This window comes from Vanacampus margaritifer, chromosome 11 (assembly GCF_051991255.1).
Source record: "Vanacampus margaritifer isolate UIUO_Vmar chromosome 11, RoL_Vmar_1.0, whole genome shotgun sequence".
Lineage (NCBI taxonomy): Eukaryota > Metazoa > Chordata > Actinopteri > Syngnathiformes > Syngnathidae > Vanacampus > Vanacampus margaritifer.
This window is the reverse complement of record NC_135442.1, coordinates 5720010-5747500: the sequence shown is the minus strand read 5'-3', so window position 1 is coordinate 5747500 and position 27491 is coordinate 5720010. Positions and strand designations below refer to the sequence as shown.

At 39.7% G+C, this 27491-nt stretch overlaps 1 protein-coding gene across 4 annotated transcripts in view; it reads left to right on the top strand.

The window, feature by feature from the left end:
• The window catches only part of fign (fidgetin), a 77199-nt gene extending 57115 nt beyond the window's left edge, over positions 1-20084 (top strand). For all 4 annotated transcript variants that reach the window (XM_077580806.1, XM_077580807.1, XM_077580809.1 and 1 more), the window contains one exon: positions 11584-20084. In XM_077580806.1, the coding sequence (XP_077436932.1) occupies positions 11584-13820 (2237 nt within the window). In that variant the 3' untranslated portion in view covers positions 13821-20084. The remainder of the gene's footprint in view (positions 1-11583) is intronic.
• The last annotated feature ends 7407 nt before the right edge of the window (positions 20085-27491 follow it).

Sequence of the window (27491 nt, the reverse complement as noted above, 5' to 3'; positions counted from 1 at the left end):
AACCTCCAAGATCCCGCACCGGACTGCGGCCAACAACAGAACGAAGAATGCGTTTTTTGCTCTTTGGTCCCATTTCAAATCTATCTACGTTGGTACTAGCCTTATCCGAGTTAGCGCTAAGCTAGGTCATATTTCAGGTCTGGCGTCCAAGTTGAAAATATCCCAAAATCAAAAATGAAGAAAATGTAAGAGGACCTTGAAAAAATAGTTACGTTTTAGATCACAATATTGGGGGGGAAAAAACATTAAAATTAAATTAATTATAAATACAAAATAGTTAAAATGATTTATTATTATTATTATTAGTAGTATAATTAAATATATTTTATATTATATAACAACATTATTATTATTTTAAATTATGACTAAAATAAAAAAATATAAAGTTAAAAACTGCATTAAAAAAAATATCTATATATATTATTAAATTGTTCTACCCTACAAAAATGTGATCTTAGCTATGATGGCCGTGAACGTCACAAAAAGTTGTACAATGTTTGATTGATTGACATCTAAACATAAAACATGGAGTTGCACGTGTATTTAACCAAACCGGCAAGTTTGCTAGCTTATTGTTGACACGCGAACGCAAAAACGTCATAGATGTGCTAATGAAACTTGCATTGACATCGTGGTACGACAAAACCACCAATATTATTGCATCTTGAATCTTCTGCGTTCCATCGCCAAGTAAAAGCCAGTTTATGTTATAGTGCCCCTTGTGGCCAAGATGCGCACACCAGAACGGGACAGCACAATGCCCGTTGAATTATCATCATGGCTGAACTGTTCAATTCTTTTGCATTGTATTTAATGATGTTCCTACTGTATGTTTTTATTGAGTGCAAAACTAATCCAGTGGCCTTCATTGTCACATTGTGTTGATTTTACTCGAAAAGAACAGCCTCAATATCATGTCAGTGGGTGGAGATGAGTTAAGAAAGAAAAAAAAGAAGAAGATTCTGTTGCTATGGCGACCACAGATCACTTACTTTAGCTGCGAACCAACCAAGACTCCTGTCACGTTGTGTTAATGGTTGCCTCCATGCCAACGTTACTTTTAAGAGTTGTACATAGTTTGCTGCAGGCTGAAATGATCCGACATGTTGCCGTTCACTCGCACTGAAAAGTAAAGAACACTTTACAAGTGAGGGAGAAAAATACATTCTTTGTTGTTGCTGTACTGCACTTTCGTTTATTGGGATTATTTTTGACAAGATCTCAATATTAGCAATGGCTGCTATTTTCTGTGCTTTTATTTTGGTGAATCGACAGCTTTGGGCTTCGGAAGATAATTCCCACGGAGGAAATCCGAGCGCCGTAAGCAAGGTTACTTTCAGGGACTAGATTTGTCGCAGTGTTTGGATATCGTGTTAAAATAATGACATGAATCGTTTGGTTCCAATCTTGTCTGTTGGTTAAACCAAAACATGCCTAATTATGTTCATTCAGATTGTTATATTGGTTTGTAGAATTGAGAATGCTCTGTCGTGTTTTTACTTGAAACTGGCACATTTCCTCGATGAGGTTTTAAAATGGCTGAATGTTGTTTTAATGGGTTGGGAGAATCTCCCTGATTGTTCTCAACATGTTTTGCGATGCCAGTCTTGTCTTAAGTCGGATAGTGTTGCCTTTAGCTCGCGTCGGAGCGGAGGTCAACGTGGATGTAGCTCAACTTTCCTTGGCTGGCTGACCATTTTCCTTTTTAGACAGCAAAATGGCGCCCTGCGTTGCTGCAATGCAGTGTGTGTCTCGATGCAAGGTGAATGTTCACATAAATATACTGTACTAATTATTTGCTGAAGGCGTGTCCCGGTAAGCAGATTTGAAATAAAATGCTCTCCCAATGTCGCTTCCATGACACCAAATAATGATCCGTTAACAACAACAACAACAAAGTGCGCATTCACAGTAGACACGATTCAGACACGTCAAGGAAGCTGAAACATCCTCAGGGTAACTTCAAAATAAAGTTTGCCAAATAATACATTGACGGCAATGCAAATAGCCTTAGTAGACACTTACTTTGAAAGTGGGCCAGCTTGACTTCCTTTTTAGATGTTTCTAGTTTTGATTGACGTGAAAGTTGCGACAACACAACTCAACGCTATCCTTAACTCGTATTCAATCGCTAATTTAGGACGCTAAGAAACCGCTAGCTATGATACGGCAGAATTGTCCGGCGTAAGTGGCTAGCTAGCAGCTAGCTGTTAGCATTACCAACGAGTGCCTGTGCCTGCTAGCTGTAAATGAGTTTGACAGCTGGTGCCTGGCTTACTTTCATTCTTTTTTAATATTACGGACCAAGGCTACTTTGTTATTCACTCTCCGTGTTTAAAGGAAGGAAATGTGCCTTCAATTGCACTTTGCTGTCTTTTCATTAAGCCCTTAGTACCTTATTTATTAGGGGTGTTCGATTCGGCAATATATCGCGATATTACAGCGTGCAATTCTCGAATCGATTTAATATGCGGCTGAATCTTGATGATTTTTAAACATCAATTTTTTATGGGAATATTCAACAAAACGTCTTACTTAGGGTTAGGATTTACACATTAAGCATGGAAGAATGTTATATTAATGGAACATTAATAAGCCTTAATATTTGATTTCAGCGCTGTTCAAACATGAAACAGACTGCAACCTGAATTTTCAGATAAATACATTTTCATACAAATCTTACAGTGTACATGTACAAGTTAACTGATTAGTATTTTCAAAATTTTTGCAAAAAAAAAATCGCAATAATCAATTTAGAGATTCGTATCGGGATTAATCGGCATCGAATCGAATCGTGACCTATGAATCGTGATACGAATCGAATCGCCAGGTAGGCAATTCACACCCCTATTATTTATATATGCATACTAATGGACCATTTGAAAAATAAGAATGTTTCTGCCTCACTTGTTCCTAAATCCTTAACTACTATATTAGACATTTAGAATTGATTTTTTTTTTTTAATGGGGAAAAGCAATTTAGACAAAGTACTGTTTATCTTTCTTTCTTTTTTTTTTGCTGATTCAAAAAAACGATCCGATCCGAAGCGTGACGTTTGTGATCCATTGCGCCGCTCGTTTTAAAGGCTGAAATTCTCATGATTTGGACCATTTTAAATTCAACATTGATCATTTCAATAATTATCGTTAAACTTCGTAAATGATTAGTTGCCGATGAACGGATTAGTCATTGCACCTGTAGTTAATACACGGGTACAAATAAGTGTAAAAATATGAAAATAAAAATTGATGACTGACATTGATATTCATGACTGTATATTATAATTGTACAGTCTACATAGATATGACTATGCTGAGATGAAATATAATACAAATGTTTTTACATTCCAACGAATCTTGCTCTAACACATCCCATTTATTCTGTAATCATGTTGTTCTGAAATGAACAAATCCTGCCATCCGATCTTGAAGATGATGTCGTCACGGCGCTCATTACGGTTATCGTCGGTATCTCGGTACGGCCGGCCCCTTTTGGGATCAATGCGCTTGATAGCGATGCCGGCGTTTAGTCATTAATCAGCCTGGTGGTCAGACTGTGAAATTTATGGACAGTAGGCGTGCAAATACTGGCAATGAAGAAGACATCTCTTTTCCAAATGAGGGGTTAAACGGCACCCTGCCATCTCGAGATTGGAATTACCGCCTCTCGGAGCCGTCCGATGGAGTCCGAGTCATCTTAACTTCATATGCGGCATGAATGAGAAAAGCGATGATCGCGTTGGCCACTTTATCCCGACGGCTTGGCCCCGCCCCTTTCTTCACCCATCCCTCCAGCCGATTTGAATAGGAGCTTGTTTTTAACCGTCGATGTAATTACCGTCTGTCGGCAATATTTGCACGCCTGTCAAGTGTGGCCCGCGCGCGCCGAATAAAAGCAAAAGCTTCTCGTAATGATGTTTACATCCAGAGATGAATATCCCGGGATTGTAATGATCAGTAATTATAAATACTTCTCAGCACGTCTGCAGCCTCACTGGAGGCTATTGTGCGCCGTGAAGTCTACAGTTGGTGCGGCTTAATAATGACATTGTGCGCCACTAAATAAGGACTGGTTTTTTTTATTTTTATTTTTTTATTTTTGCCAAGAAGTTCCGGTGCATAATCACGCTCCAGTCTGACTTTAAAGAGCTCATTACAGTGATTTTTCTAAAGAGGCGCTTATTAAACACAGTTACCTAATAAGCATCTTGGGTGGCGCAAATTGGTAAAAATGGTAATGACTCTGATTAGGCCACGTTTCAATTATGACAGCTTTCCCCCCCCACCCCCTCACCCGTCTCCCTCAATGCTCCCTTCCCCCCCCCCCAAGCCAAAAACACAGGAAGGGAAAGTCCAGCTCTTTATGCGCTCTCTCTCTCTTACACACACACACACACGCAGGATATACACACACACAGAAAAAGGAAAAGAAAACGGCGCTGCCACCTTGGCGCTTCCTTTCAGCCGCACTGTAATGAATAGAGAATTGTCCAAGCGGCGGTCCAATTTACACACTGGGAAATTGGATGGACAGAGTGGAGGCCCACTCTTGTTTGCTTAAAAAACGGCGCTGGCCACCAGATTAATAGTTCCCAAAAAGGTCAACATTTCTGTTTCATCCCCGCTGATCACCGAACCTGAAATTAAAACAACCGTAACAGCGTGCTATCGCGATGTCAAATGCGCGTTTTGACCCACCAGTGTGATTTTATTAATTATTTTTTATTTTTTTTAATGAAGGTTTAGTTTCATCCCTGAGATGTTGACAAACGCGTTGAAATCAATATGCACATTCTTGAAGCTTGAAAAACCTAAAAAGGCAGCATTTGATGCGGGCCGATCAGCCGGGATGTGATCTTCAACCCTCGGGGCTGCCTGCAATAATTCCACAAGTTGAATATAAATTAGAGCTCCTCGCGTAAAACAAAGGAACCTGTGGATGTTGAATTTGGCAGCGCTGGGGACCGTCGGCATAAAAATGTACATGTGCTTAGTTTTATACATTAACGACTCAGAGCCTTTTTTGAAAGAAATGTTATTAAATTGTCTTTAAAATAGTCGACTTGATTAATATTGGATGTAGTGCAATTCGCTACCAGTCAGTTCTTAATGTGTTTTTTTTTATTTTTTATCTTTGTATGTTTTTGTTGTTGTTTTGCATCTTTTTGTTTGTTTGTTTGTTTGTTGAGTGGACCCTGAATCTGGAATACATTGAATTAAATTGAATAACAGCAAAGCACTGTAAAATCCCATGAGTAGCCATTTTTTTCCTTTGTACCCATGTATTTTACCCCCCCCTTCCAAATTTGCCCTTAACTCATTCACTCCCAGCCATTTTCACTGAAGCAACCCCCTTCGCTCGCGGCTGATTTACTGGATTTTGACGGATTTTGCAAGGCCCACAGAATATTGTGTTCTATTGCTATAAAAACATGGAACCTACCAAAGGAAAGATTAGAGTCTCTTCTTTCATCAGGAAAAAAAAGTACATTTATATTTGGTTCCTTTTTGCAGCAATTAGCATTAGAATATAGCTAAGTTTTTTTTCACAAACCTGTAGGCAAAAAAAGCTTTTTTTCAACATAGCCCTGGTTGATCTCTTATACTCTGCTGCCACCTGCTGGCCGTTTTTGTAATTATTGCCGTTCTCTGCAGTTCAGAGGCTGCATCAAAGCCTTCTGTATGCCCTAGCCCTCTGTACCCGTGTCTAAATAGGGGGGAGGGGCGTCATATATTTTCATGTCATATATATTTTGTCTTACCCCCAAAATCACCCTTAAAAAGCCTTTTTTTCCCTCTGTACCCGTGTATAATAGGCCCCCACCACCACAATATCACCCTTAAAACTCTTTGACTGACAAAAACGTTAAATAACGTTTAGTAAAATCCTATGGAGGAGTGCCAAAGACGTTAAAAGACGTTTGTTTCAAACCAGAGGTGAAACTAACCATTTTCTATTGTTGATTACTGAAAAACTGAATAAGGTAGAAACAAACTTTTTTTTCTGATGAAAGATGAGAGTCCAATCTTTCATTTGGTAGTATGTGTGTTTCCATAGTCCAAACACATCATTTTCTGTGGACCTTGAAAGATCAGTAAAAAATGCTTAAATCGGCTGGCACCCACGACATCCCTTTTCTGAACACGTCTGGCAGTCAAAGAGTTAAAATGCAGGTATTTTTTCTGTACCCGTGCATAATACCCATCCCCCATAAATCACCCTTAAAAAGACATTTAGTTGTCCCCCCCTCCCCCTTTCCCGGACCCTGTGAATAATATGCGCCCCCCAAAATCCCACTTAAAAAGTGTTTGTTTGTTTTTTTGTTTTTTGGACCTGTGTATACAAAAAAAAAAATTCTGCATCAAAAAGCCACTCCCCCACCACCCCCTCCCCTCTGTCCCCGTATATATTTTACGGCCCCGCCCACCCCCCGCCAATTTGCTGTCATCCTTTATTTTATTTTGTTTATTTTATTTTATTTTTAAAAAAATAAATTTTAAAAAATTATTATTATTATTATTATTTTTTAAATATATATATTTTTTTTTTTCTCTTTGCTGTCATCCTTTATTATACAATTACAATTCCTAGCTGCTGCGTAAGTACTGGAAAACATCTGAACAATGTGAAAATTTTTTGTTTCCCATTATGATTCTTATTTTTGGAAGAAAAAAAAGAAAAGAAAAGAAAAGAAGAAAAAACATGTTATTCGTAAGATTTTACTGTTTGATTTCACCCATTGCACCCAGACATGAACTATATTTTCATCCCATTCAATATAAAATATCATCTCGTTCCACAAATCAAAATCCTTTGTGTGGCGCTTGCGTCCTACGCGGAGAGCGTCGACAGCGCGACGGCTTCGGGTCATCATCTTGGATGGTTCATTATATGAAAGCCCGGGATGCTCGTGGACGACAAGTACACTTTGCAAGTAGCACCTCTTTGATTGCCTTAAGTGGCACATTGTTCAGAGGCCATTAACAATAACAGAGGAATCGCACTCAATAAGAACCCCCCCCCCCCCACCCCCATGCAATTTTGCTATTGACTAAATGCGGCTTGAGTGTTAATGAACCATTTTGACCGAATCCATCGCTCGGTCTCTCGGTTCACGGATCCGCCAGATTCCGCCGTCATCCGTGGGAGAATATTTGAAACCATCGGAAATAGCGCGGTAATTGTCGCCGCGACAACTTGTGTCGAGGTAAACACTCTAAAGCTATCAAGAACGTCGTATTGACATCGTTGCAGATGCACGTGGTTCTGCGCTGAGCGTTCACTTGAAGTGGATGATGGCGGGAACGTTTCACTCTGGAGGGTTTTGAAGCCGACAATACTTGAAGTTGAAATGACTTGTTTCAGCTTTTTGAAATCATTATCATGTGATACGGAATGGAATAGCTTTTTTATTTTTTTTTCTGGAGATCTCAGTATTGTTCATTCGGTAATTTTAACAAGTCTTAACAACTTGGAAGAACACATTTCTATCTTAATTAACTTGAACATGTTGATTATAGTTATGGCTTACCTGATTTGTACTTTTGGTTATCTCTTTGACTGCCAGACGTTTTCAGAAAAGGGATGCCGTGGGTGCCAGCCGATTTAAGCATTTTTGACTGATCTTTCAAGGTCCACAGAAAATTATGTGTTTGGACTATGGAAACACACATACTACCAAATGAAAGATTAGACTCTCATCTTTCATCAGAAAAAAAAGTTTGTTTCTACCTTATTCCGTTTTTCAGTAATCAACAATAGAAAATGGTTAGTTTCACCTGTTTTGAAAAAAAACGTCTTTTAACGTCTTTGGCACTCCTCCATAGGATTTTACTAAACGTTATTTAACGTTTTTGGCAGTCAAAGAGCTAAATACGTGCAAAAAATAATTGCTTATATCATAGCCCGTTTTTTGTGTTTCAAAGGTAGCGCATTATTTTCATCATCCACATTTGTTGTCATGTTGTTTTTGTATTACAAAGATGGGCAGCGATTAATCGACAAGTAATCGATTTTTCAAATTAACCCTGGAGAACCCACGGGGTCAAATTTGGCCCCTATAAATTCTGCTACTCAAATAACGAAGACTTTTTTTTTTTTTTTTTTTTTACAAATTTAACTTCAAAAGTCCAGAGTGCCACTTCTGACCCCTGCATGGGGCCATCTAGTGGATGAATATTGCACTTACATGAGCCAGAGTGGTGGTGACGATGATGAAGATGGCTAAAATGCAACAAATAAAACAAAAAAATGATATTGTTCAATGTAGCTGTGTATTTGATTAATTATTTTCTTAAATTCTAAATAGTTTACTGACAGTTTTTGTTATTCAGATTTTTTCGAAATGATACCCCTAAATCCCAAAGGGTCAAATTTCGCCCTAATCCTAAAATAGGGAATACATTGAAAAAAACATATATTTTGGGGTTCAGTGAATTTATAGCAGTCATTTAATGTATAATTCATAATTTTCCAAAGAAGAAAAGGGTTCTTGGGTTCTCCAGGGTTAATCGATAAATATTTTGATTAGCGATGACTCGTTTAGAGTCCTTGTTTAATTTCAAATTGTCTAAATCCTTGGATTTTCAGCATGTCGTAGTAAATGTTCTTGGATTTCAGTCGTCCACCATGAAAGCAAAGTAGGACATTTGCTACCATCTGCTTTTAATTAGGAAAACAACGACCATCCTATTTGCTCATTTTCTTTTTTTCTTTTTTGTATTGGATTTGGATTGATTTTATATTTGCTCATTTTCTAACATGTTACGGACCAAACCGGGAGCTGAATCATAATTGTTTGTGAATTTTCTTCCATTTTTACATATTGTAATGCTTCTAAATCCAATCCCGCAATTAATCGCCCCGAAAATCAATTACTCAAATAATCGGTAGTTGCAGTCCCAGAATTTGTCCTCCTCAGTAGCTTGTGCCTAAATTTGTCTGGCAGGGTTTTTGTGTTTTTTTTTTTTTTTGCCTTGGGCTTTTTCTCCCCCTTCATCATTAGCTTGGATGGTTGACAAGCATGTAAGGCATAGCATGGATCTCTTTGACTAAAACCTTGTAAATTAACACAATTAGTGCAGCGTAATCCTGCTAATTAGCTCCTGGTGTGGTGGGTGGGCCAATGACGGAGATGGAGTCAGACGGGGAAGGGAATCATCCGTTATTCTTTCCAGACAATAACCGCGCTCGCGGTGCGTGCGCCCCGGAGCCGCGGCCGACCCGGTGCTTCTTAAATCATGTGTGCAAATACTGCAATACTGGAAAGCGGCACTGCAATACCTGCTCGGGCCAGGCGGAGTTCTTGCTTTTTGGAAGTAAAAACATCTGCTTGGATGCGTCCTTTTGAGCAGCTGTCTATGAAACATTCTTTGAGGGTAGAAATCATCTGATAATCCCTCAACAAAATCAAAAATTACCACATGCATGAAAACATTTATTTGCGCATTGACGTCGGGGTTTAACTTGAGCCTTGATGTCATTCACATCTCAAGGCTGAATAGGCCGGGAGACGTTCGCAGTCAAGCATGTGTTTTTTTTTTTTGCGTCCCCCCCCTCCCTGCCCCCTCCCCTCCCCTCCCTCGCTCTGGATGGGAAGCAGTGGGCAGACTTGATGTGGATGTAATTCCTGCTGGGCTGAGGGGTTTGTGTGATGAAAGCAACGGAGCGCTGCCAAGGAAGATTGCTTTGCTGCGCTCCTCCAAGCAGATTTGAAACTGTCTCCGAACGCTTCAGATGAGAGTCGGATTATGGACTGACCCGCCGTGTCCGTCTGTGTCATTCTGCCTCCGTCTTGGCCGGATTACAGCGCAAGCGCGTCTGTTTTGTCTCGCATCCTCATCAATGCATCTCGTCTTGCTGTTGTGTTGTTTGTCGGCCGCGTGGGACACGTGTGAACGCAACGCTGCCAGTATTTAACCGGTTATTGGGCAAGGAACCGTATTTGTCATTTAAACCGGGAAGTGGGATTTCTCTAAACCAATTAGACTCGAAAAATACAATTAACATGGAAAAACGTATTATTATGTTTACAGTTGTTCAATAAAAAAAAGAAGAAAAAAAAGAGAGCAATGATGATATGTCAAATCGGTAAAATTACCGAATGAACAATACTGAGCTCTCCCAAAAAAAAAAAAAAAAATAAAATAAAAACATCTCTCTCTCTTTCTCTCGCTTCTAAATATACGTATATATTTACATATACGTAAAATATATACAGTATGTATAAATATACGTGTATATATACTTAATCAAATCGGTAAAATTACCGAATGAATACTGAGCTCTCCAGAAGGAAAAAAAAAAAATAAATATATATATATATATATATATATATATATATATATATATATATATATATATATATATATATATAGATATATAACATGATAATACAGGGATTCCTCAAATTACGGCAGCATTCTGTTTCTACTCTGGTGATGTAACACCAATTTCAACTTTTGGGATTTGCCCGTTTAGTCGATATTTTCATCAAAAATACTTAAAAAAAAAAAAAAAAAAAACATATTTGCGCGACCTGGAAGAGCCAAATCCAATATTTTATGTTTTTATAAATTGTATTTTAATATTAATGTTTTTGGGCTTAAACACGTAAACGTGACGTGCCTGATGGCGAGCCGACCTGCTCGATGGACGTCCGTCGCTGGAGGTAACAACAGCACAACTTTAAATAACTACAAAATGGCGTGATTACTGCGGGAAATTACCGAAAAAGGAGGTGCTACGGACGAGGCGCAGGTCGCCGTAAAGTCGGAGCGACAGAAGACGTAACTCGAGGACTCCATGTAATAATATTATAGAAATATATGCAGCGTTCACTCGTTGATTATCACAAAAAATATCGTATTAATCATGTATTGACGCAGATTATATTAATATTAATCTTGATCCTTTAGCTTGACAGTGGATGGTTACATTAAAGGTAGCACAAGTTGTGTTTCAGCAGTGAACACAAATATGAATATGAAATTGACCAAATTGTAACAGAAGGTTCAGTTCAAGGCCAGCGATTCTATTTGAATGCATATATTCACATACATAATACTTTTGAAAATGTTAAATAATCAATATACGTCATCATCAGGGGTGGGTGCGGACGGATGCCCGTTTTGCTGACGAATTTTTTGCTGACTAGAAACTTCAAAAAAGGATTAGAGGTTTCCCACGTTTAACACAGCTGATTCATATTAGCAAGCTCAATAGGAGCCTAATAATTATCCTGAATCAGGTGTGTTGGAGTAGAGAAACCTCGAAAGCATGCAGGACTCAGGCCCTCGAGGACCGGATCTTGACACATGTGGACTAAGCACTGACAGAAGTGGGTTTTCATACAGACGGAACTCTGCATCTTGGTTTGGCTTGAAAAAAAAAAAAAAGATGGCCTGCCGATGACTGAAGGGTTCCCAAAATTGCCCACCTCAAGTCTCATGAACACAGCGAATTAAACAAAACGGGTCATGTTTGAACATTTTCAAAACTAGCGCTTTCTTTTCAGTTCAGTTCACGGCTTATTTAGCGACTGCTTGCTTTGACATGTGTTTCCCTTATGCGTGATACCCCAGGTCTAAAGATGCAGTGGACCCCAGAGCACACACAATGGGCAGAACAACACTTTGACATCTCCTCCACGACCCGCTCCCCAGCGCACAAAGTCGAGGCCTACCGGGGACACTTGCAGCGCACGTACCAGTACGCGTGGGCCAACGACGATATCTCGGCGCTCACCGCCTCCAACCTGCTTAAGAAGTACGCCGAGAAGTACTCGGGGATCCTGGAAGGCCCCAACGAAAGAGCCCTCCTCTGCTCCTACTCGGAAGGCACCGCCGGACTCTTGAACGGACGCAAGTCTGAGAACGAGCCCTGGCAGGAGGGGATTTACCCGATGAACTGTGCTCCAGATGTTCTATCTGTGAGCAAAGCTGGAATGACAGCTGCCCTCCCCCCTACGGATGCGTCAGCCAGCATCGGCAGCTCCCCGGGGGTGGCGAGCAGCTTGTCTGAGCCCGGCTACTCCAGCGGTAACTGCGGGAGCCACGCGGCCACGACTCTCCACTCCAGCCTTTCCTCTCAGGAATACAGCGCCGGCTACAACGGCTCTTACCTGCATTCCAGCTACAGCGGCCAGACCACCCCGGCCCTCCCTTCCCCTCATCCCTCTCCTTTGCACAGCGCCGGGCTCCTGCAGCCCCCGCCGCCGCCCCCTCCCCCTACCTTAGTCCCCAGCTACAACGGCGCGTCTCCAAACCTCCCCAACTACAATTATCCGCCGACAGGGTATCCCTCTCAAACGGCCGTGGGCCCCGGTTATAGCCCCGGGGGAGCGCCGCCTCCTTCCGCTTATCTGCCGTCCGGGATCGCGGCGCCCACTCCGATCCCTCCCTCCACTCTGCCCGGCTACACCTACCAGTCCCACAATCACACGCCGATCGCCCCGGCGCCTCTGAACGGCAGCACATCCAACTCGTTAAAACGGAAGGCGTTCTACATGAGCGGACACGGAGAAGTGGACTCCAGCTACGGCGACTTCAACTACAGCCAGCAGCGCTCGTCTCAGAGTCCCATGTACAGACTAGCAGACAGCAGCGTGCCGGACTCCAACAGGGGCAACGGCTTTGACAGAACTGCCGAGGCGTCCTCCTTGGCGTTCAAGACCACCAAACAGACAATATCTTCGGATCAGCAAAGAAAATTTAGCATACACTCTAGCGGGGCTCTGACTCCCCCGTCCTTCGGGTCGTCCAAAAGCTCTGTGGATGATCTCCGAGCCGGCGAGACCTACAGCAAGTTCGGCTCCCCCATTTTGAGCGAACAAAGCGAAGAGCACAGACAGCACCTGCCTCATTCCCTAACGGGTCCCGATGTCGGTACGCCTACCTCGTCCATCCTCGCCGCCGAGGAACAACTGAAGAACAGCGATCCCAACCTGGTGGACATGGTGACGGCAGAAATCCTTCAGCAGTGCCCCCCGGTGGATTGGAGCGACATCGCCGGACTGGACATGGCCAAAGCGGCCATCAAGGAGGAGATACTGTGGCCCATTTTACGGCCGGATATGTTCAGCGGACTTCACGCCTTACCTCGCAACCTTCTTTTATTCGGACCTCAGGGAACGGGCCGAACGCTGATGGCTCGCTGCATGGCCAGCCAGCTGGGCGCCGCCTTCTTGCGACTTAGCAGCTCGGCGCTGGTGAGCAAGTGGTTGGTGGAGGGCGACAAGATCATCCAGGCTTCCTTCCTGGTGGCTCGCTGTCGCCAACCGGCGGTGGTCTTCATCAGCGAGGTGGACCTCCTCCTGTCGGCCCAGCTCAGCGAGGACAGCCCCGTGAGCCGGCTGAAGGCGGAACTCCTCATGCAGCTCGATAGCATTTCGTCCTCCGCCGAGGACCACGTCCTTGTGGTCTGCTCCACCAGTAAACCCGAAGAGATCCCAGAGTCCCTGAGGAGGTACTTTACCAAGCGGTTGCTCGTCCCCTTACCCGACGGGACGGCACGACACCAGATCATCAACCAAGTGCTGTCCCCGCACAACTACTGTCTTAGTGACAAAGAGACGTCCCTACTGGTTCAGAGGACAGAAGGTTTTTCAGGACTGGACGTGGTTCAGCTTTGTCAAGAGGCGGTGGTGGGCGCGCTTCACGGCGTCCCCGGCTCTGACCTGTCCAGCATCCACCCGAGACAAATGAGACCCGTGTCTTTTCAAGACTTTGACAACGTCTTTTGTAAATTCCAGCCCAGCATATCACAAAAAGAACTGGACACGTACACGGAATGGAATAAAACGTTTGGTTGCAGTCAATGAAATCGATGATTCCGCAAAAGTTTTCGGGCGGTCGCGTCATCATGCACTAGGCTGGAACGGTCACAAACATCAACACGTCACGTGGTCTAGGGTTCGGCATTGAGTGCTTTCGATGTAAAATGACCAACCCCGTCATTTGATAAATTGCTACATGGGAGGAGTGGCCACTAAAGACTTGTAAAGGATAGCCACGCCCCCTTCTTGTTTTTGTATATACATACATATATATGACTATACGCTTCTGCTGATTTTGAGATTTAGTTGCTATCAAGTGCCTGAGGTGGTGCTGTTTAAGTTTTTCTTTTTCGCCTCACAATCTTCATTAGTGACATGTGCTAATAGTGCGTTAAAAAAAAAAAAAAAAAAAACAAAAAAAAAAGCTTTAAAATGAGACTTAAAAAAAACTGCTTTCTCTTTTCCATTAGAACAGCTGCGTCTGTTTCGTGCTCCTTGTGAACACTTCTTTTCAGCTAAATTACATTTTATGGGCATAATTTCAGCTTCATATTTTTTATATGTAAATGGTTTAGTTACGAGGGGAAAAAACTAAAACATTTACATACTCACACTTTGCATACCCACTTTGGTCCAGAGGTGATTTTTTTATTTTATTTTTTCCGCTCTTCCGATGTAGATACGACTTAAAGGGTGAATATTATTTTACAATGTGGCTTCACTTTAACCAATAAATTACTATGTAATCGTTGTTAGTTGTAATTCACAGTGTTTGACCTACATGTAAAATTACACCATCCAATGTTCTTATTTTCAATACTCAGGAAAGTGATTATAGTATAGTAATCAAATACAGTTAAGCCTGATATTATTCATACCTTTTTGCCCTCTAAGTTTGAAATGATCACAATTACGCACTTTTTCCTTGCGACTCGCCGCCTTCACGCCAACTTCTGCACATGGTGGTGCGTGAGTCCGCAGTAACTTAATCCATGTGGAAAAATGATCACTGCGAATCTTTGAGACAGAGGTTTTCCGATTCGATTAATGGTTTCGATCCTCGATTAAAATAATGAGCGTTCAGCTGAAAATGATGCTAAAACATAGCGTGAGACTCTTAATCATTGATATAAAAATAAAGGGGAATGCTCAGATTGTTTTTGGCTCATTTCGATAGTTGGCTGGAAAAAAAAAAAAACGATTAATAATAATAATGAATTTTCAAAAATATATAATGAATAAAATAACGTATCTTTTTCATGCTTACAACAATGATATGAATTTTTTTTTTTTTAGCCAACTTTGATATTTGGGAGAGAAAAAAAATTGATAACCGATTAATCGATCGTTCTTTTTGCCGGGGAATGTTTATATATATATATATATATATATATATATATATATATATATATATATGCCCCTCAAAAAAATAACAATCCGCTTTACTGCAACATTCTGCAAGGGCATGAATCATTTTGGGCTTAATTGTATGTTTCCATCACTACACACCACAAGAAGACTTACATCTGAAATTGTATCACGCAACCATATACGGCTATAATACCTCAGCAATGGTTTCTCCAATGAATGTATATATTTAATTTTGATTTATTTGCGAGACAAATAGTAATCAGATTTTTGGTGTTTCCTTGAAATGGAACAACATTGTATTATGATTAGAGATTTGCCTTTGAAGAGAACGGAAGCATTATTTATCTTGAATTGTTGCCTGCGGCTAATTCCGTCGTTATTTTCAAGGCGCTATCGCGCAGAAAATCATCGGCGGCGATTCTTTTTTTTTTTTTTTTTTTTGGAGTCGCCCCGTTCGGAGGCTGTACATCTGGCGTGCGGAGCCGTGTAGAATTTGAAAAAGGTGCCGACAAACATCTTGGGGTTGAGCGAGAAAAACTGCCTGGAGCCATTTCATTCCATCCTGCTGCTGTTTTATCATTAATGAAAGCGAAGGATTACGTGTCTCCTAAATTGTGTTTCTACCTCAGTTTGTTAGTTAGCTCTCAAAGACAAAAGAGTAACGACGGCAAATGTTTTGACGCCAGGACATTTTATTTTATTTTTGGGTTATGTGCAAAAATACAGTGGCTATAAATAGTCTACACACCTCTGTTTTTTGTGTGTGCGGGGAAGTAAAAATACAGTGTTTGCATAAGTGTACACACCCTCTTATATCAAGGATGTGGCTCGGTTCAGAATTAACCAATCACATTCTTGTTGAATGGTCAACACACTTTATTAACCACAAAGAAATTTCAGCTGTTCTAGTAGGCTTTTCCTGACTCTTTAACAGGAAAATAAATACATTTAATGAAAATAATGGCAATTTTCTATTCTTCTAATTCCTGATGGTGAAACAGCCACAACAGGGCGGGGAGGTATATGTATCGGGCACCGTCGCAAGTGGCGATACCATGAAATAAGTCCAGGTATCAGCTTGATACCGATACCAGGTATCGATACTCGCCTATCCCTAATTTTGAAAACGTTCAGTGGCATCAGACCTATCCATACATATTGTTTTTATTTATTTATTTGTTTTTGATGCCCTCTATGGACAATGAAAGCAATATTGTCCTAGAAGCACTAACTAATTATCTGTATATATATATATATTTTTTTTTAAACACATTCAAATTGGAATATTCCCGCACGCGCACACATACACTCATCACACACACGCGTGTGCATGTCACTGTTACTGCGTCCACACACTCACAGGCCTGAGCTCTCAATCCCAACTGTGCTTTCTTGTTTTGGTATAAGAATGGGGACATAGAAAGCACATAAGTCAGCTCAACCAAATGTGATAATTAGCTCGCTAGTGCCATCTGGTGTATTATGACTTTAATGACTCTTAAGTCCCCCCCAAAAAATTCTATGTTTAGTTGACGCCCCAGTAAAGGGATAAATTGGGTAATTGTGGAAAATGCACTCTAACACATCAGGTGTACAGTGCATCAAAAAACAGGAAAAATTACTATTTATAATGGGAGTCAATGGACCAAAATGTGGACATTTTTACTCATGTTTAATATAAAAATTTGTTTCCCACATATAATAATGATAATAATAATTTTGACATTTTGGACATTGCCATTTTGAACTTCAACATGTTTTGGACAATTGGGTAAACAAATTTTTCCATATGCTTTATATTTGATATTAATGTTAATAAAAAGCAAAAAGCCCAAAATTGGACATATTCCTTCCGAGGGTTAAATGATTAACAACATGGGTGTGTAGACTTTTTATAAGCACTGTAAATGGGCTTTACAATGTGATAACACTCCAAAAGGGGAATACCACTGATCATGGTTGCTCCAATATATCGCCGCTTACCACAACGATATCACACAACGTTGATCCGTTCCCTCTTTAAAATGCGTAGTTACTTTGAAAACAAACACACACAAAAAATCTGAATGTTTATGGAAGACGTGCTGTGACACTGTCTCGGTGTATAACTGTAACATCCATGAGTTGAGTGGCACTCCTTTGACTTGAGGCCAAGTGGCAAGATGTGACAAACGTGTTATTTTTAGACGTTTATTTATACCTGTTTGTTGTTATTAATCGCTACATAATCCAAACACGTTTTTTTTTTTTTTTTTTTTTTAAGCAAGCGCACGTGTGACAAGTAAGTTTGGCACATTTGAATGTATGATGTCCTCTGGCCTCAAACAACACCAAACACTCGCACAGTGATTTAAAAAAAAAAAAAAAAAAGGCACTGAAGTAGATAGCACTGTTGTTTTGTTGCACTAAACTTATTTTCAGAGTTCCCGTTGTGTTGATTTGTTACTATTTACAGTTTAGAAGTCGATTATCATTCTATAGCTCGACTTGCATACATGCGGTGTCATTACGCACAAATGAGATTCAATACAAGAGCTCAGTTTTGATGGAGACTGTCAGAAAAAAAATATTCAAAGTGGCTTGTGTGAAATTGCATTAAATCCGAGAGAGGTTATTGCAGAACTTGTATTGGATCTCATAGCATGAGTGTGGCTACGAGTTATGTTGTTTTGTGTTGTTCCATTTCCCTCTATGGTCTTAAAAAAAAAAAAAAGAGTAAACACTAGTTTGGTTAATCCTTTAGATCGCAGATGTAAAACTCAAGGCCCCATCAAAATTTCTAATTGACTTCACAAATTTGAGCAATTAGTGGAGCAGTATATGTAATAACATGTAATAACATGTAATAACATTTATAATAATAGCCTGTTGGCTAATTCTGGCATATTTATTGAAATGTTTAATAATATGTACTGTCCCTGATACAAACAAATAGGAAAAAAAATACATTTATGGGCCATTTCACTGAATCGGTGCCTTTTAGCTTGTTGTGACTCAAAATAAACTCAAATTTCTGTCTCTTTTTTTTTTCAACTCCAAATCTGTTAATACACATTAAACTACTCAGTGTTCAATTTTATTTTTTGACGTCATTGTTTTAATCTCCTGACGCTGAGTATTTGTATTTCACTGCTGTTCTTTCTTTCTTTAACAGGAATCCATCATGTCAAAATTTATATTGTACACAATTTTCATGAAAAATGATGAATACATTTTTTATGTCTTACCACTACTGCGACATGTAGTTTAACTACTAAGGATTATTAAAGCTGCATTGAAAATAAAAAGTACATTTTTACTAATGTATCCATTATTCACTAAGTACACTCTAAAAACGGGTCAAAAATAACCCAACTGTACAATCCTCTACTTGGATCAATTTGACCCAACTTTCTGGGTGGTTTTATACAAAATAACCCAATTTTTTGACCCAATTACAGGATCTGACCAATATTTATGTGTTTGAGTTGTTTTACACTAAAAGACACATTTCTTGACTCAAAGTTGGGTCAAATTGACCCAAGTAGAGAATCGGTCCATTTTTGACCCATAGTCGGGTTATTTTTGACCCAACTGTTTTTAGTGTATGTATTTTTTGAGAGTGTTTTCAGTGCAGCTCTAATTTACCCTTTGTAGTAAAAAAAAAAAGGAGAAAAAAAAGGGTGTCACTGACTAAGAAAAAAAGAACAAAAAAAAGTACAATGTAATGAATAATTGCACTTTTCTTGATTGAGGCCAAAGTAAAACAGCTTTTTTTTTGACAGGCTCAAAACAGCTGTGGTGCATGTAGATATTTTCAAATTGACACTTTTATTATATTTATCATATTCATCTGGCTTTTTTTTTTTTTCCTCACGGGATGGGAAATAGCTGGCCGTAGTTCCACAACGTTGATATAAAATGCCCCATAATCAATATCATTATTGGTGACGAGAAGCCCGAAGTGCCATTAGAAAGTGATGAAAAGCTTCAAAAACATACAAGAATGGCGTTGTAAGACAAATAATCCCCAAAGTGTTTTTTTTTTTAAAATATATTTATCAAGTACGGCACAAGGCTAAGGAGCGGCATTTGCGCGGCTTTAATTGTTATCGCTTCTCAAACGAGGACAGTCGGATCCGTTCCACGTTGATTCGTGCGCGTTTCTCACCTGCTGTCATTGTTGGAATTATAATTTGTCATTCATTATTAAGGGTGACGCGCCGAGAAGGGCCCCGTGGTCACCGCCGGTACTTGAGCGGAATCTTTGATAAGCACATCAATCCTCCACGCTGACGCTTTTTCTTTGTCTTTTTTTTTTGTTGTTGTTAATATTTTTGCCTTCCATCCGTTATGGTTTTGTAGTCGGAGCTGGTAATCTTTGGTTATATGCATTTCTACCTCATATCGCTACATGTTGTAGATGTAGTATGTATGTCTTTTTTTTTTTTTAATGATTATTGTCATGCTTTTGTGGGGAAAAACAGCAACCCAAAAAAAAAAAATTTAAGTGTGCCCTTGCAAGTGAACGGTCTACCTCGTAAAGACTGTCTTTATTTACACTGATGACCGCAAATCACTGAGGAGAAAAAGCAGGATTGAATTCAAAAGTGTTTTGGAGTGAAAGATGTGAACAACTACTACCCCCCACCCCCCCCCCCCCCCCTAAAAAAACACAAAATCCACTCCAATGTGAACTATTGTCATGTCAGTGTATATGGGTGTGCCAATGTCGAGGGAGGGGCCACATTTGGACTTTTCTTTCTCCTTGTACAGTACAACCAACTTGCACATAGCTGTACCTATTGTACATTTTGCTTACGGCCGACAGTACATGAAAAGCACCACATACATGTTTATACGTGTGTATGTATTGCCATAGTACAGTGACTTAAATGTATTTTAATTTTATGGAGGCTTTTTGAAATACTAAATAAAAATGTCTCATTTTTTTCTTGATGATCTGGTTCTTATTTTTTTATTTTTTTATTTTTATTATTTTTTTTTTAAATCACATGCACACTTAAGGAATCAAATTTACGCATTTGCTTTCTGAGAATTAAAAAAAAAAGTTTTTAAAATTATTTATTTACTTTAGTATGTCAGATTGGTACATAACTCTGATGACTATGGCCCGGCAAATATGATTTTTTTTTTTTTGGGGGGGGGGGGGGTAAATTATTAATTTATTTATTTTAGTGCATCAGATTTGTACACAACTGATGACTACTGTGACTATATGATTTTTTGGGGGCCTAATGCCTATTCTGAATTATTATTTTTTTTTTTAATCACATGCACACTTAAGCAATCAAATTTGCATTGCATTTGCATTCTGAGGATTTAATTTTTTTTTTAATTAATTAATTTATTTTACTACTTCAGATTGGTACATAACTGATGACTACGCCGGGCAAATATGATTTTTTGGGGGGCTGATGCCTATTCTGAAAAAAGTCAAAGTTTATTTATTTATTTTTTTAAAATCACATGCACATTTAAGCAATCAAATTTGCATTGCATTTGCATTCTGAGGATTAAAAAAATCTATTTTTAATGAATTTATTTCTTTTTTTTAATACATCAGGTTGGTACATAACTGATGCCTACGCCCAGTAAATATGATTTTTTTGGTGGGGCTGATGCCTATTCTGATATTTGGCAGAATTAAACTATAATAACCGATTAATTGGTCAATTAATAAAGAAAAAATATATATTTTTGGTTATATATTCTTTAGACTCTGCGAAAAAATTTAAATGAATATATTAATGTTTACAATGATTCACTTCCAGTTGTTGTGAGAGTCGTCTTCATTTGTGTCTTCATGACTGCACCATACCGCCTCCTGGTGGCCAAGAAGATTCTATTTATTTATCATTGTATTATTCTACGAGGTTAAGGAGTGCCGTTTCCCTCATTATAAATATATTACAAGCATTTTTGTTGATTTTGCGGGGTCGGAACGGATAAATGGGTAAATCAAATTTGCATCTTATAAGGCACCACTGGACTTGTAAGAACAAATAACCAACATAAAGCAACATTGTAAATCTTAAAAAATTCAATCAATGCCATATAAGGCTGGCTCGTTATTATCAGTATTATTAGTATTATGACCAAATAAAGCACTGATATGGAATAAACGCAGCTAATCTCGGAGACTAATTGCAGTTTTACACTTTAACCACCATAACCACAGCGCCTATAAATGTTGTTTAAAGCCACTTAATAGATTTCCCAATTACGCTTTTATGGCTTTATCCTTTGGATGAAAAACACAGTGTCAGTACGCTGTGAAAGAGGCAAGTCAATAATGATATTTCAGTCCAAGACATAAAAACGTGCGGCTCTTTAAATGTTATGTCATGTTAATTAAGACATAATAATGAGTTGAGGTTTTGTTCTCTGTGTGTGTTCGCTGATCTAATGCTACGGGGTGGCATTTACTCAACAAAGAAGCTGGGTAAATACACTACTTTTATGCAAGCTAACCTAAAAATCACATTTAGTGAAAGTGAGCCAGGTCGTATGAGAAATTTGTAATGTTGCACAAAAATTCTGTTTGTTTGTATGAGACCACCACAGAAGGGCATTTCAAGAACAGAAGAATGACGTCGTCCGCCTCTAGCACATCTAAGGTAAGACCACAATTGTTTGTTATTAATCAAGTTTTGTCATTTTAGTGCTATTGTACAAAACAGACCAATTTTGGGGGACATTTTGGGCAAAATAATCAAATTTGGGGGATACTTTGTGCAAAACAACCCAGAAAGTCTAATTGACTCAAGTAGTGGATTGGGCCCTTTATTTCCCCCCAATTTATTTTTATTTTTTTTATTCAACTGTTTTAAGTGTAACAATGTGTAAAACGGTGCCAAACATATGCGAGTGAGTGTGGCAGCAGCTGACAGGGGAAGGTTGCTTTGTCTTAGAAAATGTGATAATAACAATAATACACTCTTAAAATTGCTGGGTTAAAAATAACCCAATTTTGGTAAAAAAAAAAGAATAATAATTGGACCGACTCACCACGTGGGTCAATTTCACCCAACTTTGGGTTGTTTGTGTCAAAATAACCCAATATTTTGAGTTCGGTCAAATTGAGCCATTGGACCGATCCGTTGCTTGGGTCAATTTAACCCAACAAAAAAAAGGCTATTTTGATAGAAAGCCCAAAGTTGATTATTTTGATTATCAAATTGATCCATTGGACCGATCCGTTACTTTGGTCAATTTATTTGACCCCCCCCCCCAAAAAAAGGGCTATTTTTTATAGAAAACCTTTGCAAGTAACACTTGGGTCAATTTGACCCAATTTTGGGTTGTTTTATATCAAAATAACCAATTTTTCCCACGTGGGTCAAATTAATCCACTGGACCGATCCCGCTACTTGGGTCAATTTGACTCAACTAAAAAAAAAAATGTTATTTTGATAGAAAACCCAAAGTTGGGTCAAATTGGTAGTGGATCAACCCAACTTTGGATTTTCTATCAAAATAACCAATTTTTTTTCAGTTGGGTCAAATTGACCCATTGGGCCGACACACTACACGGGTCAATTTGACCCAACTTAAAGGGCTATTTTTATTTATATATATATATATATATATATATATATATATATATATATTAAAAGAAAGTTGGGTCAAATTGGCCCAGGTGGTGGATCAGCCCAACTTTGGGCTTTCTATCAAAATAGCCCCTATTTTGTTGGGTCAAATTGACACGAGTAATGGATCGGTCCAATGGCTCGATTTGATCATTAAAATAAACCAATTTTTTTCAGATGGGTCAAATTAACCCATTGGGCCGATCCACTACCCGGGTCAATTTGACCCATTTTTGACCCAAAAGTTTTAAGAATGTGTTTTTTTTTTAACCACAGCTATTCCTTGCTAGCTGTAATCGGTATGGTAGCTTGTAAGATCCAAATCTTGCCCCATATCCTCAACCAATGCGCGTAAAAATAACCCAGCATCGGCTCAGTCCCAGCGCTGGGTTAGCTATTTTACGCAATTTGAGTCACTTTTAACCCAATTGTTTTAAGAGTGCAGCATCATGGAACAGAGATGCTAACCCATACTGTTGAACATCAATATCAGGGCATGTGTTATTGATCATCTGTTTTCAAGATGACATTTGTGCGGGAAAAAAACTTACACTTGACTGAAAATGGGAATTTAACTAGTCATTGACTCCAGTTTTTTTTTATTTTTTGCATTGACCGCATCCCGGCATATCTGCGCATGCAGACAGTACACATTGCGGTGGGAAAGGCTGGAAGCGAACGTGGCCTTTAAACAAGAGCGATTGGACTTGAAAAGCGAATCAGGAGCGATAAGAGAAAAGTAAAGTTGAGTCCAACAAATTACACCGGAGTTATTAGTGGCTATTTTGTAAATATCAAAGATCCGCACGCCACGGCGGTCTGCGCTTCATTTGCATTCTGATGAAACTGGAGTGGATGTGCGTGAACTCGGAGGTTATCTGGCGAGCTGCAGCGCCGAGCAGCCGAATCAGACGGCTTCGCAAAACCGCATGGCTCAAGAGGATGAGCCACAGACCTCTCTCAAATCACTTCCTTCGTAACAATTAAAATATGCAAAGTGATAATTTTCCTTAAGTAGCCTTAAATGTGCAATCTATTTAAATGCGAGGGGAAATTGTCCAAAGCTCGCAGCTCGCGTGTGAATGACGGGGGTGGCGGGGGCATAAATTATGCAAATGGAAAAAAGGACTTTTAAAGCCTAATTTCCCCCCCATAATAAGCATACTGTTTCATTTAATGTTTTTCCTCTTATTAAAAGTGACAGTTCTTTTGCGGCATCTGATGGCTATATCTGACACAAGCCGCGCTACTGACTGCGCCGCTAAATGCTAAAGCATTTTGGCCGCTTTTAGATGATGGTTACATTCACAAAGTAATTATGCGCCGGAGAGTCCAGAAATAAGGTTTAATTACACAGTAATCTCTTCTGATGGACACTAGGAAGTGCGAGCGCTGCCAGCCTGCAATCCATCAATGACAAACCTCTGGCCACTTTTAATTTCTCCTCATTTGCATCATAACCTCGGCACCAAGTTGCACAAATGCTGTTAAATGTTAATAGGACCTGTCTCTCCGCTCAGAATGGAGGCTTAAGCCATTCCCATTCTGCCTTTCTCTCCCTCTATCGCCGGCGTCCACTCCCCCGCTTGCCTCGCGCGCACTATCTGGCGAGTCCGTATCTCCCTCCCTTCTCACATTCTCATGAGTCTTCACATAAATTGGCCCTCTTCAGAAGAAAAAGCCGCGCGCGGGAGACGGCGCATGGTCACTGCCGTGCTAATTGGGAGCAACATGTAAAGTTTTATCTCTCGAGTGCTAACAAACCCAACAGACAAGCGTAATTCCGTGTGTGGAGCGTTGCGGGGGGGATTGGGGGGTGGGGGAACACATGCAGGCGGGAAGAAACCGATCAAGTGATGTTTTGGACAAATTGAGACTTGTTATTGAGGCCGTCGACGCATCGCTGCGCCTCTTCAGGTATTTAAAAGGTTGATTAGATCCGGGAAATCTCATTATCTGACTGTCTCCTTCATATATTCCAAGTGTGACCCCGTAATTTACAGGACTGGCTTGTGCTAATGCACTGTTCAACCTGTTCTCGGGAGAATTTACGAGGAAATCGCATGGAAATGTTGAAGAGGAAGTCAAGTCAAACATTTTCTATACAATATGGTCTAAACGCGCTATTCTGATTAATATTGTGTTTGTGGAATATGAATTCATCAGAAAAACACACCTGTTTTTATCCATCTCAGGGGGCGGCCATTTTGTCTAGTACTGACACTTGCTGTCGACTGAAAATGACATCCAATTGTTTTAAATTTTTTAAGCGAATTTACTGAAAATGTGCAAAGCTGACATGCGACTTATGCCCGTTTGTTTCCATCTGTTCTTCTTTTGCAAATATTGAGAGGGGACTCCGCCGCTGTAGGGGGCGGTATACACCATAGAGATGGGTTCCACCAGTAATTTAAAAGAAGAAGAAGAAGACCAGGAAGCGACTGCGCCGGGCGAGATTGCTTTGGTAATTCTTGATCAACTGTCGCATCTAAAATAGCATTAATATTCGCTTCTTTAAATAATTCCAAAAAGATTTCTGCTTCGTCGTCCCCCCCCAAAAATACCTTACTTTATCATCCGACATTGCTTTGGAACAACAAACGTTCGTGTGACGTGTATCCGGTCTTGCCAGCAGTTATTCGCAAAAGCTGTTTCCTTAGCCAAAATTCGTTTGCATTTTACTTTTTTCGATACGCTTCAAAATCCAGCCCCTACAAGCGTAAAAACTTTTTTACGAATTTTGGGCCCTTTTTTGAATTTCTAGCGTTTCCATTTAGTCTTGTAATCACATTTCTTGAAAATTCGAATAAAAAAGGGTGGATGGAAACCCAACTACCGTGATATGAGAGGAAAAGTAGGCTTCACTCCCAATAATTGTGTTGTTAGCGAAACTACAACTTCTACTTCTACTCCCTAAGTTAGCTATAATAGCTACTGAATCATTTATTACTATTTAAAGTTAACTTACAACTCAGCTCAGTAGTAATCAATTTGGTAGCCCACACAGCTAGCTAACATCAACAGCTAGCTCCTTTGCATCGTTTGTTAGCATTAAGCTAGCGAACTTTAAGGCAAAGCAATGCGGTAGTTTTAAATACACAACATGTAATCCTTGTTTTATGTTTAATGGGGAGAATAAACTTCAACTGGTAGAAATATCTAACAGCTTGAAGCTTTGACTAGCGGGAAACAAACATAACACTTTACTGCTCCGAAAAATGATTTCAATTTTCACCATGGAGCTCGACTGAAATTTTTCATCAAGAACAAAATGATGACAACCCGATGAAGCTAAATCGCGAACCCAATGAGGACTTCATTCCAAATGAGAAGACAAAGTGAGCTAACTGGACGATGTGACCTGTGATGATGTCATCAACAAATTTGAAATCTAATACGTGAAAGAAACAATCCCATATAGGGGCACGTAAAGTGAGAGCAGAGACCGTTATTTGAGCAAGTACAGAACGTGAAATTGTCTTCAGGTCAAACGGAAGGCCCAATTTCCTTCTTTACTAAAGTGGCAAGCAGTCAGACATCCAAGTGTATATTTTCAGCTTGACACCATCTGACGTGTGCTAAGTGGAGCCAATAAACCGAAATGACGGAACTATGTTGTTTAGATTTGTGTCGCGTAATTTGTATTCCACCCCTCCCCCCTTTTTTTTTTATCCACAAAAATTCTGGGTTGTGCGTTACAACACAAATGCAGCGTGCGTGATTGCTGCCATTGCCATAATTCCTCGCCACATTTTCACAAAACGATGTGAAGGTAGCCATTAGTGTGTGTGGTCTTCTTTGATGGGATGTCAGTCTACATGGCGGCGCCTGCTCATGGTGGACGGAGAAGCCAAAACTTGTACTCGAGTAAGAGTATTGTTACTTTTGAATAATATGCATCCATCAATTTGCGGAATCCTCACGAGGGTAAAAAGGGGAACTCGTCAAAAATATTATTTTCTTACAATTCTGATTAACATTGCATTTGTGGAACGTGAATTAAGCATAAAAATTCTACCTGTATCCATCTCAGGGAGCGGCCATTTTGTCTTGTGCTGCCACTTGGTGATGACATCACAGCACCCCATGCTGCATTCGAGGAAGGTTGGAAATCGGATTCATCCCAGTTGGCTTTCCCAGTTTCTGACCTGATAGCGTTTGAAGCGAAAGTAAACAACAAAAATGGCCGATAGTGATAAATTGTTTTTGATTTTGGTCCTCAAAATATATTTTGACCTTAAGCAAACTTGCCTTCTCGCAATTTTGCTTCATTTATGTATTTATCTTATTTCATAAGCATTCCATACAGTTCAGTAGTTCACTGTTTAATTTTATGCATAGAGATTGCGGCATACTGTCACGTACGTTTTGTTACGTGAAATCATGTTAAATATATGTGAAATATTTATTTCACATGAATAAATATTTATAAATGAAGAAAGCTAACTAGTTTTATACTCGATTAAAATGTGTTTTACCATTCACGGTATGCGTCGCCATTGTAGAGTAACGTCACATCGACGTCGGGGAACTTTTTTCCCCCCGACTTCGCAAGTGGGATTTCCGAGTTCAAGGCAGCGTTCCCGTACACACTTCCTAGTTTGAAGTTGGAAAAGTCCGGCTTCCCACTTTTCTCGAATGCAGAATAACGGCTCAGGTAACGACCAATCACGTCTCACCTGTTTTCTGGTTTAATGTGACGCTGTGTGATGTCATTTTCAGTCAACGGCAAGTGGCAGTACGATTCAAAATG